The 14,091-nt window shown below is 59.6% G+C and overlaps 4 protein-coding genes across 5 annotated transcripts; 1 reads left to right on the top strand and 3 right to left on the bottom strand.

Annotated features, from left to right (window-relative positions):
- Positions 1-29: 29 nt before the first annotated feature.
- LRRC10B (leucine rich repeat containing 10B) lies at positions 30-3,009 on the bottom strand. The gene has a single exon (XM_052696410.1). The coding sequence runs from the start codon at positions 2,875-2,877 to the stop codon at positions 2,074-2,076; it is 804 nt and encodes a 267-aa protein (XP_052552370.1). The 5' UTR covers positions 2,878-3,009; the 3' UTR covers positions 30-2,073.
- Positions 3,010-3,377: 368 nt separating this feature from the next.
- On the bottom strand, positions 3,378-5,170 carry SDHAF2 (succinate dehydrogenase complex assembly factor 2). Its single transcript, XM_052696427.1, has 4 exons — positions 5,053-5,170; positions 3,834-4,057; positions 3,626-3,735; positions 3,378-3,551 (listed from the first exon to the last, which is right to left on the bottom strand). The coding sequence occupies exons 1-4, from the start codon at positions 5,065-5,067 to the stop codon at positions 3,421-3,423; spliced, it is 480 nt and encodes a 159-aa protein (XP_052552387.1). The 5' UTR covers positions 5,068-5,170; the 3' UTR covers positions 3,378-3,420.
- Positions 5,171-5,178: 8 nt separating this feature from the next.
- CPSF7 (cleavage and polyadenylation specific factor 7) lies at positions 5,179-11,789 on the top strand. Of its 2 annotated transcripts, XM_052696379.1 has the most exons (10): positions 5,212-5,277; positions 5,531-5,615; positions 7,247-7,465; positions 7,706-7,809; positions 8,070-8,215; positions 9,424-9,832; positions 9,908-10,026; positions 10,118-10,286; positions 10,359-10,532; positions 10,620-11,789. In XM_052696379.1, the coding sequence occupies exons 2-9, from the start codon at positions 5,562-5,564 to the stop codon at positions 10,525-10,527; spliced, it is 1,389 nt and encodes a 462-aa protein (XP_052552339.1). In that variant the 5' UTR covers positions 5,212-5,277; positions 5,531-5,561; the 3' UTR covers positions 10,528-10,532; positions 10,620-11,789. The 2 variants fall into 2 exon arrangements, with proteins under 2 accessions (XP_052552338.1, XP_052552339.1); XM_052696378.1 differs by lacking the exon at positions 5,531-5,615 and having other exon boundaries at positions 5,179-5,277.
- TMEM216 (transmembrane protein 216) lies at positions 11,586-14,017 on the bottom strand. Its single transcript, XM_052696429.1, has 5 exons — positions 13,870-14,017; positions 13,675-13,776; positions 13,517-13,609; positions 13,232-13,433; positions 11,586-12,361 (listed from the first exon to the last, which is right to left on the bottom strand). Exons 1-5 carry the CDS (start codon positions 13,880-13,882, stop codon positions 12,346-12,348), a joined length of 426 nt encoding a protein of 141 aa, XP_052552389.1. The 5' UTR covers positions 13,883-14,017; the 3' UTR covers positions 11,586-12,345.
- Between the last annotated feature and the right edge of the window lie 74 nt (positions 14,018-14,091).

Here is a 14,091-nt window from a genome sequence, read left to right as displayed (position 1 = left end):
GAGGCAGCTCCCACTCTCGGTAATAAAGGACTGTGTGAATCTGCCCGTGTTCCTTATCTTTATGGGGTGGGGGGCAAGGGAGGTCACAGTGTCACCTGCATGTGTTGTGCACGCCCTCAAGCACACAGCAAATCCCCAAGCACTGAGTGTCACCCCCAACATTGATCATCCCCCACAACGCTGAACATTCCCTGTTGGGATGGGATGGGGGTGGGTTTGGAATGGCTTGGGGATGGGATTGGGGATGGATTGGGGTCAGGGCTTGGGGTTGGGTTGGGGATGAGGTTGGTTATGGAGTATGGGGATGGGGGATGGGGACAGGGTTTGGGGATGGGGTTTGGGAACGGGTTGGGGATGGGGTTTTGGGATGGGGCCTGGGAATAGGGGTAGGGAACAGATTTAAAGATGATGGGGTAAGGGAATGGGGTTTTGGGAATGGGTTTAGGGAACAGATTTAAAGATGGGTTTGGGGATGGGGTTTTGGGTATGTGTTTAGGGAATAGATTTTAAGATGGGTTTGCGGATGGGTTGTGGATGATCCTTGGGATGGGTTACAGGGTGAGATTTGGGCTTGTTTCCCCCAGGAGGTTCTGTACACACAGGGCACAAAGCTACCATGCCCAGCACAGCGCCTGTCCCCAGCACAGGGGAAACACGGCAGCCTGGCAGCATGGTCGAGGCTCAGGTTGCTGTGATAAATAATTGTGCGGACGCTGCTCTTGAATAAATGAAAGAAATTCCAGATGCAGGGCTGGCAGAGAGCGATGCAGTCGGCACCTTGGGAACATGGCTCCTCTCGAGTGCCAGAACAGGGGACAAAGCAGCTCCCTGGTGCCACTGGCTTAGGGCTGCACCCTGCTGAGCCACAGCTCAAAATTTTGGCAGCGTGGAGCCCTTGGTAGCAGCAGGGCTACGGCAGAGCCTGGATTCCTGTGGCATCTCCGCAGTGATCCCCAGCGCCTGCAGTCAGCGGGAGCAGATGGAAATAGCAGCACGTTCCCAGCTGCAAAACACGTATGGGGATCTGTGAGCAGGCGGAGAGGGATATATATAGAGACAGACGTATGGATGATGCACTGCAACGGGGCCGGCACCCAAAACACTTCCGATGCCTGCAGCAGGTCCTGGATCCCAGCCCCATCCCAGCACATATCCCAAAGCTGAGAGGGATGGGGAATTAGAATGCAGGGGGGAAAAGGCATTGGAAAGGCAGGGAGACCTCTGCAAGCATCACAAGCTGTAGGCACAGGCTGGTGACACTCAGGACCACCCGAATTCTGTGCCCTGCCCCTGTTCCCCAGGGGCAGACCCAGACTCCAAAAAGGCAACCAAAGCCCCACATTAGGTTTTATCAACCCCCATTGTTGCAGGGCTGCCAGCACTCCCAGGCATCCCACTGCTTCCCTGCAGCCCAGAAAATAGCTGTAAAGGAAAAAGGACGTGGAAGGCACGCGGGCTGGCTGCTGGCCTCCAACCCCAACCCCCTGCAATTAGCAGTGGATGTGCAGCCAGTGAGCCCAAGAGCTTAGGGATGGGGTTGCATCCCGACACACAAATCAGAATAAGGCCACGCACTGCACTCATAGCCCTTCCCCAACAACCCCCCTGCCCTGAGAACTGACCCCACTGCTTTTCTCACACCAGATTTGTGCTTTTTATTGCCAAACACAGCTGTGGACCGTGAGCCTCAGTACTTCTTCTAAGGCACGGCATGGAGCTCCTCTGCATGGTGAAGGCTGCAGGTGAGGTTTTCCATTGCCTTCTTCCAAAAATCTGGAGAACGGGAGCTCAGCACGCAGAAGAACTTTGTGTGTCCATCCCAAAACTCAATGGGCAGTGGGACCAGTGACTCCTTCTCCCTCCTCAGCCAAGGAGCCAGGAGCACAGAGAATCCACCGAGGACGTACCATAAAAGGTACCCAGTGCTGCACTGCTCATTCTTGGGACAGAGGCGTCGCACAGTCAGAGTGGAGTGACGCTTCCTCCATCCAAAAACTGAGCCCTGTGTCTATTTGGGATGCTCCAAGGCACCCTGAGCTCCTCAGATCTGGTGCTCAGCGTCTCCACAATCCCTCACGGCGCGTCCTGCAGCAGCGGGGATCCATCATCCCGCGGGATCGTCCCAGTGCCTTCCGCCTCCTCTTCCTCAAGTTGCTGCTGCTCCCGCAGCCGCTCCTCCCGCGCCTCCATGTACTCCACGGCCCCGCTGCCCACCAGCCGCACCGTGTCAGCCACGCAGGGCGGCTGCCGCACGGGGTTGTGGTCATAGGAGAGCAGGGAGAGGCCGGCCAGGCACTGCAGGTCAGGGAAGCGGGCAATGCGGTTGCGATCGAGGTCAAGGATGCGGAGCTGAGTCATGCGCAGCAGCACCGGGGGAAAGTGCTGGAAACGGTTGCCGTACAGCCAGAGGCCCTGCAGGCCGGCCATGCGGGGCAGGCAGGAGGGCAGGCGTGCCAGACGGTTGTCTCCCAGTTGCAGGCTGCGCAGGCCGGGCAGGCCCAGCAGGGCGTGGGGGAAGCGACCCACGAAGTTGCCCTCCAGCCAGAGGCAGCGCAGGCTCTGCAGGTGGCTGAAGGCAGGCGGCAAGCCCTGCAGCCCGTTGCGGCCCAGGTAGAGGTACGCCAGGCAGGGCAGTTGGCACAGGGCCTCGGGGACCTCCATCAGTTCGTTGCCATCCAGCGCCAGCGTGCGGAGATGCCGCAGGGACGCCAGCTCGGCCGGCACGTCACGCAGCCCGGCACCGCTCAGGTACAGCTTGCGAAGCCCACGCTGTGCCCACAGCGCCGGGGGCAGCTGCCCGCCCCGAGCCTCCAGGCGCTGCTCCACGCCCGCCGGGCCCTCAGCCGAAATGGGACACGTGGAGCCGCCGCTGCCCATCGCCTCCGACTGAAGACACCGGCACCCGAGCAACGCAGTACAGCTGGGGGCGGGGCCGAGGGCCACGCCCCTGGGCTCCTAGGCCACGCCCTCGGGCTCCTAGGCCACGCCCTCTCAGCGCAGAACCAACCCAAAAAGCCACGCCCCTATGCCACAGGCCACGCCCACCAACCGATGCCACGCCCCCCCTACTTCGTGCCCCTCCCCTCAGCTGTAGGCTGAGCCCCCCGACACAACATTTCCAGCACGGCTCCCTGTATTTCAGGGTTCCCACCATCCTGGCCCATGCGGGGGTCCTGCGGCCCCCGTGAAACGGCACAGAAATCCATGAGGTCCCCACAGTGCCACGCCAAGATGATGCCTGGTCCCATGGCGGGTGAGCAGTGGGGCAGAGACCATAGCTTGGTATGGGGACAGACAAACAGACGGGGGAATGGCAAGCTGTGGGGTGACCCACTGTGCCTGAGTACCTGGAGGCAGCGGACACTTGTACCAGGAGCTAGCAGTCACAGCTTTATTTGTTGTGCCCTGAGGGAGAAGCTGTCAGTTTGTGGACTCAAAGAGGTACTCCAGGTCCGGCTGCCGTAGCCTCTGCTCCTTCTTCTTGTTCTTAGCAAGCTCCTTCAGCATGGCCATCACCTCGTTGTCGAACACAGCCGGCGTGGGCTTGGCTTCTGCAAATAAGAGGCAGAGCGTAGGAGAGCAGCTCAGCGCTGCCCCAAGTCACCCACATGCAGTGCACACGTACCTGTGGCCCAGTAGTAGATGTCCCAGTCATTGCTAGGCTCGTTGATGAGCCGGTCATAGAGGTTCAGCTGCCGCTCGTCCATACGGCTCAGGTTCTCCTTGGCAAAAAGGCTGCAGGAGAATACATGGGGGTAAGCGGGACACAACCTCCAGCCTGAGAAAAAGCTCCTTCCTGCCTTTGCCCTGTCACTATCTGTGCAAGGCCCCACCTGAGCAAGATGCAGTTCTCAAGCATGCCCCTCTTCCTGCTCTCATACAGCAGACGCGCTCTCTTGGTGGACAGAGGCTCATTGGGGCGCTCCTTCCAGGGCGGCAGTGGGATCTCCAGCATGTCCTTCCCTGAGTCACCCAGTGACCCCCCGCTGTAGCCACGTGGCACGCACAGCATTGCCAGCGCTGGGCGGCGCAGTGTGCAGTGGGGCAGCGAGCACAGCTGCCAAGGAGATGGGAAAAGATGAGGAGAGCCCTAGCAGAGCCCCACGACCCCCCAGTCACCCCCATTCCACGTACAGCCCACCTATTCCCCAACACAAGACACATCCCAGGCCCTGCTAAGCCCCCGACCCCACACACTGCCCCTCGTTCCCCCTCCAGGCTCCAATCCCTCCTACCCTGCTCGTGGCTCCATCCTCTCACACCCCCCTTATGTCCACACTCAGCTTCACATTTCACCCCCAGACTTCGCTGCCCCATTCCACACTCCTCATAGGACTTTCCCCCCAGACCCCTCATCCCCTTCTAGTCCTCAGAAACCCCAGTCTACTCCCATGCCACACAGCCCCACTGCCTCCAAACCCCTTCATTCCACAGGCCCTGATGTTCCCACCCTATATACAGACTCCAATCCCCTCCAAGCACCAATCCCCTTGTATTCTCCCCCAGGCAGCAATGCCCTCCAAGCCCTACTTTGTCCCCATTTCCTCTGCAGATCCCAATGCCCCCATTCCTCATAGGACCCCCCAGACCCCTCATTCCCCTCTGGTCAGAAACCACAATTCCACAGCAAGTCTTCAGGCTCCCCCATTCCCAATCTCCTCCATCCCACATACAGACCCCATTTCTCCCCATGCAACAATTACCCCACATTCCCCACCAGGCCCTACTCCTGCCTGTTTCCCCTCCAGGCCTCAATCCCACTTCCCACTCCACCTCTAGGCCCCATTCTCTTACTGTTCTCCCCTTCTAGGCCCTAATCCCCCTCCTCCCCCGTTCCTCTCTAGCCCTAATCCCCTCCCCGTTCCCCTCTAGGCCCCAACTCTCCCCCATTTCCCCCCTATTTCCCTTCAAGGCCTAGTCTTCACACACAGCGCCAAAGCAGAAGCCCACTCCCACTTTCCTCACTGCCCCCCAGTCCCTCGCCCCGGTATCCCCAATTAGCCACCCAAAAATCCTTCCTACAGCCTCCGTCAGCCCGCAGCCCCTTCTCACCCTGCTCATCGCCATGATTCCTCCCAGCCCCACCACCACCAGGGGGCGTTCTGCACACCCAGCCCTCTCGACTCTATGGCAGGCAGGGAGGACCGGAAGGGGCGTGACGAAAGCAGGAGGAAGCGGAAAGGGGCGTGGCAAATGCGGGCGGGAGCCGGAAGGGGCGTGTCAAAGGTGGGAGGAGGAAGCAGGAAGGGGCGTGGCGTGGCGGCCCTGGAGGTGGCGGTGAGCGCTGTTGGCGCGGGAGCGCGGGAGTTTGGGGCCTACAGCGGGGGGGGGCCTCACCGGGTGGGGGACGTGGGAACCCCGCTCCCTTCCTGATCCCTAAATCCCGAGCGAGGGGACGTGAGGTGGGGGAGGCTCGTGCTTTGGTCGAGGGGCCTGTTGTGCTCGCAGGGCCCGTTTCGGGGCAGGCAGGGCCCTGAGGGGGTGTGATGGGGGCAGTAAGGGTGCTGTGGTGACTCATTCCTCGCCGCAGAGCCCCTTCGGTGTGCTCTTCGCCTTGGAACATGTCGGAGGGAGTGGACCTGATTGATATCTACGCTGACGAAGAGTTTAACCAGGTGTGGAGGTTGGGAGGGGGAGGCACGCAGAGGGGGTCTGGGCAAAAAAAAAGTGGGTTTGGGGGCACACGTGGGGCTGGGATCGGTCCCGTGGGTCGGGGAATTCCCCTGGGACTGCTCTTACTGCGAAGAGTGGGCCCTGGATGTCTAGGGGCCCCACTGGGACAGCTCTCAGAGTGAGGAAGTGGCCTCAAAGGGCAGTGAGCTCCTCCTAGAATAGTTTCCGTTGCTGTTCTCTGCTCAGTTTAGGGGTTCTTGGGCAGTTTGGTGGTAGTTAGTATCCATGGAGCTTGGGAGAGGTGACTGGGGGAGGGAAAAGTAGGCACGCAGAGGTTGTAGGGCTGTAATTCCAGGATATAAAATAATGGAGAAACTCTACAGCAGTTCTAAATGAATGCTAAAGTGAGAGCTGAAGAAAAAGAGGGGCTGCTCTAGACTGGGAGTTTTAGGGGCAAAACTGAGAGGGACAGTGTGAGCCCACCCCGTGGAAGGCATTGTGGAAAAGCATAACCACAGAGAGTTTGGGGTGTGGGGCACAAAGGGTGCCGTAGCACAGCTGGATGGATGGAAGCTTCAGGAACTGGAGCTGGTTGTGGTTGGAGGAAAGATGGTGGCAATGGGCAGCGCTTGCAGGTTCAGTGTTGCCTTGCTAGGATCTTTGTAAAGGGGAACATCAAAACACAAGCAAACCCGGAGGAGCTATGAGAGTTCCCATGTCACAGCAGCTCCTGAGCGATCCCTGCCCCAGCACCTATTCCTATTCTCCAGAGCTCTCACAAGCAGAAAGCTTCCAGGCCTTGGGGCAGGAATGTGGGAGGCAGAGGAACTGGGGCTGTTCAGAGAATGAGGACAAAAATAACTCCCTATTGGAATTTCTGTAACCTTTTTATCAGCCAAAGGAGCCTAATGCCAAAAATTATGGCTTTCTTTAGGAACGGTTGTCAAGGAGAGAGCATCAGAGAGGATATGGTTTCGTACTGGGTTTCTCTGAACCTTAGGGCTGCCTGCTGACGAAGAGTGGCATCTTCTGCATGTGAAGATGGCCTCAGGGGTCAGAGGGTGGCTTTCTGGAGGACTTGGAGAGGGGAGGGATCAGCCCTTGCAGTGCTGAGGCAGATCTCTGGGTTTGTGCTGCCCGGGAGCTGGTGAGCTTCCTCAGTCACAGCTTCATCCTAAAGGCTGAACTACTGCGGAGAGCGCACGGAGAAAGTTGGTGGCCTGAAAGAGAGTGCAATTGTGCTGGTGGAGCCAGGTGATGGAACTGCCTGCGGGCAAGGAGGGGTCTGGTACCTGCTGAAGGGAGTAGGAGGCTCAGCCCTGAGGCGTTTGGTTTCTGCTTCTGCATTGATGAGATTGGTGCATAGAACAAGCTGGATCTTGCCCAGTTGCTGAGGTCACAGCCAGCAAGCCAGCTATGGAGAAAGTGGAGGAGGTGGCCCTGGGGACGGCAGAAGGCTTTGGGATGTGACACTCCATAGGGCTGAGAATTGGCTTCTACTGGGCGGTGCTGGGAGTGTTTCAGTAGAACAGGGCAGTTCACATAGCCCCCCGTGTGCTCTAACAACCCAGAGAGCCCTTCCTGAGCCAGAGTATCAACCCCAGCTTCCCTTTAACCGTCTCTCCCCTCGCAGGACTCAGAGTTCAGTAATGCTGACCAGATGGACCTGTATGACGACGTGCTGACTGCCAGCTCGCAGCCCCCCGAAAGCCGCACCGGCAGCTTGGAGCCCCCCCCTGAGATCCGCCAGGAGCCCCCTCCCAAACCCAACAGCAAAGCCCCTGCCATCCTGTATACCTACAGCGGGCTGCGCAACAAGAGGGCAGCTGTCTACGTGGGCAGCTTCTCCTGGGTGAGTGCTTTGGAGGCACAAACAAGTGAGGGTTCTTTGGAGACGTAGGGTCGCTTGGGGCAGTGGTTCTCCTTCCTCTGTGCTGAGCCAATACTCCAAGCTGGGCTTGGCCTAAGGGAAAAGGGACTCTGTAGCCCTGAGAGGCCATGGAGCCAGCGGGAGGGCTGCGTTTGGGCCTGGGGTGCCGGGGAGGCTGCCGGAGCTGAACACAATCCCAGCCTCTGCCTTGCTGCCCCACAGTGGACAACCGACCAGCAGCTGATCCAGACCATCCGTTCAGTGGGTGTATATGATGTGGTGGAGCTGAAGTTTGCGGAGAACCGAGCCAATGGCCAGTCGAAAGGGTGAGAGCTGAGGGGTAAGGGAACGTGGGAGAATGGGGTAGCCGGGCCCCCCATAGCCACGTCCTGGGGGCGGTGAGGGGGCAGAGCTTTCCCTAGCTGGCACGGAGCAGGGAGGATGAAACGCGGGCTGTCCACAGCGCAGGCATTGGGAAAGGGAGGGGGATTGATGGAGGCACGAGCTCCGTGCTGCTTGGTGTGGGTTGTCAACCTGCGAGGGGGTGAAGGGCCGGGAGCCTGCTGACCGCCAGCCCTCCTTGCAGGTACGCAGAGGTGGTGGTGGCCTCTGAGAACTCAGTCCACAAGCTGCTGGAGCTCCTGCCTGGCAAAGTGCTCAATGGGGACAAGGTGGAGGTGAGGCTGGCCACCCGGCAGAACCTGTCCCAGTTCGAGGCTCAGGCTCGCAAACGTGAGTGGGGTGCAGGCGCACCGCGGGCAGCTCCCTGGGCCCCACTGAGCCGTCAGGACAAGACCTTGGGGTGTGGGGGTAAACCACCAGCAGCCTCTGGGGTTATGTCCGGTTGCTTCTGAGTCTGCTTAGATCCTGACCCGAGTCTTTATGATCCCCTTTTAGGTGCTCACTCACTGCGAAGATCCCTCGTAGCCTCCTCTTCCTCCTCTCCAAACTGAATGGGCTTAAGCCTACCAACATAGCTAAGACCCTCCATATCTATTAGTAGCTCTTCTCTGGATCTCCTCCAGAATTTGTCCATCCCTGCGGAGGTAAGGTGCCCATCACTGGACACAGTATTCCAGCTGGGGCCTGGCCGTGGGCTTTCTACAATGGCCATAGATGGTCCTAGCCTCACTCCGCAGCGATGTGACGCCCTGGCCCCGCACTGGGGGGCTCTGCAGAGCCCGCACGGACGGACTTGGCAGGAGCACGGACGAGGAGGTCTTGGCCAGCTGTGTTCATTGTAGACCCCATGACCCATTTTGTGCAAGGAAAGCCCATCTTTCTAAAGGCTTTGGCCAAGGTTCAGGGGGGTAGCTGCAACTATCGCACTCTTCCTTTGGCCCTGTTGCTGCTTGGCAGCACTGTTGGGCCGTGTCCCTGCCCACCTTCGTGGTTCAGTGGCCAGGGTTTGTGCACTTTCAGCCTCCCTGAGGGGTCTCGTAATGGCTCGGCAGCTTTCCCAGAGCTCTGTCCCCTCTTCTCTCCTGGCTCATCCCGAAAGCCTCATCCTCAATTCCTGCCCTTCTCTTCCAGGGCAGTTTTTCCTTCCTACAGCTGTTGGCACTTGGTTCTGCCCCTGCATCCATGCTCATGCTGCCTGCTTGAGCAGACTGCAGGCGCTTGGGGCTGTTTATTGCCTTCAGGAAGCTGGGCTCTGGCCATCTCTCCCCATTTCTTTTCACCCCTGTCCTCATCCCCGCTCTCTCTGTGGCCACTGAAAGCGAGCGTCCCCAGGACGCTGTGCGGGTGGCCGCGGGTGACCCTTTTGGAGAGGCACGCGTAAGTGGAGGCTACGTTTGGCTGGCTGGATCTTTCCCTGGGCACCCTGAATTTTCCTAAGGCTGAACCTCACGCGCGTGTAGGGAAGAAGAGGAGGAGGTCAGTGCGGGGCAGGCGGGACCTCTGGCCGCAGCTCACTGCCCTTCCCGTGCCCCTTGCAGGCGTGCCGCCGAGGGCCCACTCACGGGACTCCTCTGACTCACTGGATGGCCATGCCACACCAACGGAGAATGCGCTGCCGCCCGGCCGCCTGGAGAAGCCCCCCTCCATCCTGCCCTTCTTCAACCGCCCCCCCGCTGCCCTGCCCCTCATGGGGCTGCCCCCACCACCCATGCCCCCTCTGCCGCCCCTCTCCTCCAGCTTTGGCGTCCCCCCCCCGCCGCCCGGCATCCACTACCAGCACCTCATGCCCCCTCCACCCCGACTGCCCCCGCACCTGGCTGTGCCCCCCCCAGGGGCCGTCCCCCCGGCCCTGCACCTCAACCCGGCCTTCTTCCCCCCACCCAGCGCGGCCCTGGGGCCTCCACCTGATGCCTACGGCAAAGCTTTGACCTCGTACAACCACAGCAGGTGAGCGGAGGGCGGAGGGGGGCTCGGCGCCATCGGGGGGAGCTGCGCTGAGCCCTCCGCTCTGTATCTGCACAGCCGGGAGCTCGGTCCACCACCTGCCCCTGTGAGCGAGGTGGAGTTCGAGGAGATCATGAATAGGAACCGGGCCATCTCCAGCAGTGCCATTTCCAAAGCGGTGTCGGGTGCCAGCGCGGGTAACGGTGACTGCGTCCCTGTGCCCCGTTGTCCCCTCAGCCCTGAGCCTGCAGCTTGCCGCATCCCTCACCGTTCCTCTGCTCCCCACAGGTGATTACAGCGATGCCATCGAGACCCTCCTGACGGCCATTGCCGTCATCAAACAGTCCCGCGTTGCCAACGACGAGCGGTGCCGCGTCCTCCTCTCCTCCCTCAAAGACTGCCTGCACGGGATCGAAGCTAAGTCCTACAGCACAGGCTCCAGCAGCAGCTCCGCCAGGTACCCTGCCTCGAGGGGCTGCACGGCTCCTTGGGGTCTCCGCAGGTGACCAAACGCTCTTCTTCCCCCCAGGAAAAGACACCGGTCTCGGGAGCGCTCTCCCAGCCGGTCCCGTGAGAGCAGTCGGCGGCACCGGGACGTCCTGCACAGCGAGGATCGGCACGAGGATTATTTCCAGGAGCGGAGCCGGGAGCACGAACGGCACCGGGACAGGGACAGAGAGAGGGACCGGCACCACTGAGACAGGTGAGGCTAGAGCGGGTGCCGCTGCGCCAATGGCTGGGGACGCGTGCTGCTGCAGTGCTGACCTCGCTTCTCTTCTCTCTCGTGCAGAAGTTTTCAGTAAGTGGTTTTTAATGGACTCGTATCTCCTCACCTTGACCAGGACTGCGCCACTGACGCTGCTTCACCCCTCGCCCGCCACCCACAGCTCTTCTGGGGCACCCAAGGGACTCCCTGACACCTCGTGGCCTTGGGGCCTGAGCCCTTGCTTACACCCACTGCTACTGCTGCTCCCGGAGGAGAGGCTGAAAGCCAGGGGGCTCTGCTCTGTGAATACTTGGACCCAAAGAGAAATGGTGCTTTATTTTCATGGAGGAAGGCTCCTGAGCCCTTTCCTTTCACAGCCCTCCAGGAGTGGCTGGAAATGGACAGATCCTCGGGGGCACGGGGGCTCAGAGGCACGCAGCTTCCCGTTTCAGCTGGAAGAGAGCTGGGCTGGGGTCACCCCCTTTGCCCCAACTTTCACAGCAGGATCGCAGCCAGTTCATCTCCCAGAGCAGCAGCTCTGGCTGCCAGGAGTTGGTGGGGCCTCGCACGAAGCCAGCCTCTCCCACAGAGCCTTCCTTGTTTTAGAGGAAGCAGAGCTGCAAACGCAGGGACTGTGTCTCCCCTTCCCAGCAGCATTCTGCACACAGTAGTGTACTTGCAAGCTGGGACAGGTGGCAGAGACAAGGCCACGAGGTCCCTATGCCCAGTAGGCTGCACAGTGCTGTGCACAGCTGTTTCAAGGTCCAGGAGGAGCTCATAGCCCCATACAGGTCCCTCCAACTAAGGTTGTGCACTGGAGGAGCCCAAAAGGTTCAAGGCAAACTAAGGAGCCCCAAACCACCAGCCAGCCCCCCGGGATGCCAGTTGGGTGGCATCGCCTTCAGAACTGTTGCTGGACAGGAGAAACGCGGCTCCACAGGTCTTTTTTTAGGCTAAAATCACAAAAGAAAAATTCTGTCAAGTACCACGAGGTGCCTGCCAGCTTAGCAGGCGAACGCTGGGGGGAAGCATTTGGTGGGTGAGTTCTGGTTTTTGTTTTTTTGTTGTTTTTTTTTCTACTTAACGACACAAGTTTATAGTTTCTTTCCAATTAGTGGGGGGAAAAGTGCAGAGCGAACCCCTGTTAACCACCTGGCGAGGCGCTGCCCCTCCTGCCCACAGTGACTAGGTTTGTTTGTCTTTCTGATAGGTTGGAAATTGTGTAATAAACTTGATGACATTGTCAGTCTTTTATATGGCATTTTTGAAGAGATTCTGTCAGGGATGAAGGTGTGGGCGTCGTAGGGGAGTGCAGCCACATTTGAGGGATGGGCAGCAAAAGCCAAGCACCTACATGATCTCCCCACCCAAAGTCTTCCAGGGCCTTCCCAAGAGCTTCTGTGCCCCCCCAGGTTAGCTCAGGGCAGGGGTTGGCACTGGTAATGAGGTGCCTGAAGCCTCTGAGCACCCTATGGCCAGCCTGCTGCCCTGGAGGATGCCATAGACTGAGGCACCAGGTAAAAATACATATTTATTGGAAAATAGTGATTTCTTCTGACAATGCTGTAAAAAAAAAAAAAAAAAAAGAATTTCTCTGTACCTTGAACTGACCTGTGTGTCACAAGCCTTGGGGTCAGGTGGCAGCAGGGCCAGCGCTGCCTGGGAAGGCAGGGAGAAGCACCCTCCTGGCACTGGCCACAGGTGCTGGCGTGGGTCTGGCTCACTGCCACAGGCTGGGAGATGTAGCCAGTGCCACCTGCTTGCTGCCATCTCGTGTACCTGTGCTGCTGTGGTCCTCTGTTGCAGGGTCTCAGTACACATCTGTGCTGTAAAGGACAGAGGAGGACATGTGAGGAGAGGCTCAACCACCAGAAGGCTGTGCTGCTGTTCAGTGAGACCTGGACAGGCTAAGATTTGGGTGGGGGATGAACCTGATGAGGTTCAACGAGGGCAAGTGTAGGGTCCTATGCGTGTAACTGCGTACAGCAGTGCAGGAAGGGATCTCCAGAGAAGGATTTGGGTGTCCTGGTGGATAATGGGTTGGCCATGACCCAGCAGCGTGCCTTTGTGGCCAAGGATGCCAATAGTGTCCCAGTTGACGAACACTTGTCCATACACTAGCAGTGTGCTCTCATGGCCAAGAAGCCCAACAGGACCCTGGGGTACATTGTGCAGAGTGTGGCCAGCAGAGCAAGCAAGGTTCTCCTCATCCTCTGCTCTGCCCTGAGGAGGCTACATCTGGAGCAATGGGACCAGTTCTGGCTTCCCTGGCTCTTAGTAGATAGGAAACTGCTGCAGTGCTGCAAAGATGGTTGAGGCCTGGAGCACCTCCCTTACAAGGCTGAGAGCCCTGGAGCCATTCTGCCTGGAGAAGGGAAGGCTGAAAGGGGATCTGATCAATGCTTATCAATATCTGAAGGGTAGGGCACAAAAGGATGGGGGCAAGCTCTTTTTAGAGGCGCCTGGTGGCAGGAACAAGGGACAACAGGGAACCAACTGGAACACAGTAATTTCATTTGAACACGAGGAAGAACTTGACTTTGAGGGTAACAGAATAGTGGAACGAGCTGCCCAGAGAGGTGGTGGGGATACCCCCACCTGGATGCTCTCCTTTGTAACGTACTCTAGAGAACCTTCTTTAGCAGGAGGTTCGACAGGAGAACCTCCAGAGCTCCCTCCCCTCCTATGCCACCTACCTAGAGAAGGAGGTGAGCGCCAGGCCACCCAGCAGCAGCTCCGCTGCGTAGAAGAGCAGGAGGATGGTGCTGAGGATGGCCTCCAGGCGCAGGGCGTAGGTCTGCAGCAGCAGGCAGTAGGTCGCCATGACAGCCGCCGGCACGGTGAGGGCCAAGCAGACGGCCAGAGGCACCTTGCGCTGGCACAGGTTGCCCTTGGAACCTGCAGGGCACAGGGTGAGCAGTGCGAGGCCCCGCAGCTTGACGAAGGGCTTGGGGGGAGGGAGAAAAGGGACGAGGCCTCACCGAAGAAGATGCGCGTGGTCTCAACGCCGAGGTAGAGCAGCAGCAGCAGCACGTCCAGCAGCAGGTTGGTGAGCGGGTACGGCAGCAGCAGCACTGCGGGCACGGCCACGCTCAGGACTGGGCGCGGGGGGCGGAGGAGCGGGAGGGCGGGAGCTCACCCTTGTAGGCGAAGATGAACGCCTCCAGCAGGAAGTAGGTCGCGCTGTACCACCCGTTGAGGAAGAGCAGGACCTGCAGCGGGGCCGAGGAGCGCTGGCGGCCTGCGGGGGTCGTGGGACGGGATGGGCGAGGTCCCGCTGTCCGCCGCCCGGCTCACGTTCCCCGCCGCCTCCCGCTCCCGGCCCCACACTCACTCCTCGCCGCCATCTTCCATCTCCATGGGAACCGCCGCTGCCGGCGGGAAGCCGCCCGGCCGCTCTCTCCTGCCCTCTCTATGGCCCTGGAGGATCGAACACCCGGTTCGAATCCTCAGTCCGCCCGCTTCGTTTCTCCCCCTTGCTGCTGTGCCTGCAGAACCCCAGGGGGCATTGCCCAGTGGGAATAACCCTGAATTTCGGAACACCGAGCAGGCCAAG

Source organism: Tympanuchus pallidicinctus, unplaced genomic scaffold, assembly GCF_026119805.1.
Source record: "Tympanuchus pallidicinctus isolate F22 unplaced genomic scaffold, pur_lepc_1.0 scaffold3, whole genome shotgun sequence".
NCBI classification, from domain to species: domain Eukaryota; kingdom Metazoa; phylum Chordata; class Aves; order Galliformes; family Phasianidae; genus Tympanuchus; species Tympanuchus pallidicinctus.
Note: the sequence above shows the minus strand (reverse complement) of the source record. Positions and strands in the feature narration are given on the sequence as shown.

Excerpts from the sequence above, each read along its gene's own strand:
- SDHAF2 (XM_052696427.1), bottom strand. Across the intron at positions 3,736-3,833 it reads GAGAACTGCATCTTGCTCAG|CCTTTTTGCCAAGGAGAACC; the intron begins GTGGGGCCTTGC and ends ATTCTCCTGCAG. Across the intron at positions 3,552-3,625 it reads CATCTACTACTGGGCCACAG|AAGCCAAGCCCACGCCGGCT; the intron begins GTACGTGTGCAC and ends TCTTATTTGCAG.
- CPSF7 (XM_052696378.1), top strand. The coding sequence starts at position 5,194 with ATGCGGGCGGGAGCCGGAAGGGGCGTGTCAAAGGTGGGAGGAGGAAGC. Across the intron at positions 5,278-7,246 it reads TGGCGGCCCTGGAGGTGGCG|GACTCAGAGTTCAGTAATGC; the intron begins GTGAGCGCTGTT and ends CTCCCCTCGCAG. Across the intron at positions 9,833-9,907 it reads ACCTCGTACAACCACAGCAG|CCGGGAGCTCGGTCCACCAC; the intron begins GTGAGCGGAGGG and ends GTATCTGCACAG.
- LRRC10B (XM_052696410.1), bottom strand. The coding sequence starts at position 2,877 with ATGGGCAGCGGCGGCTCCACGTGTCCCATTTCGGCTGAGGGCCCGGCG.
- TMEM216 (XM_052696429.1), bottom strand. Across the intron at positions 13,610-13,674 it reads GTTCATCTTCGCCTACAAGG|TGCTGCTGCTGCCGTACCCG; the intron begins GTGAGCTCCCGC and ends CCGTGCCCGCAG. Across the intron at positions 13,434-13,516 it reads GACCACGCGCATCTTCTTCG|GTTCCAAGGGCAACCTGTGC; the intron begins GTGAGGCCTCGT and ends TGTGCCCTGCAG.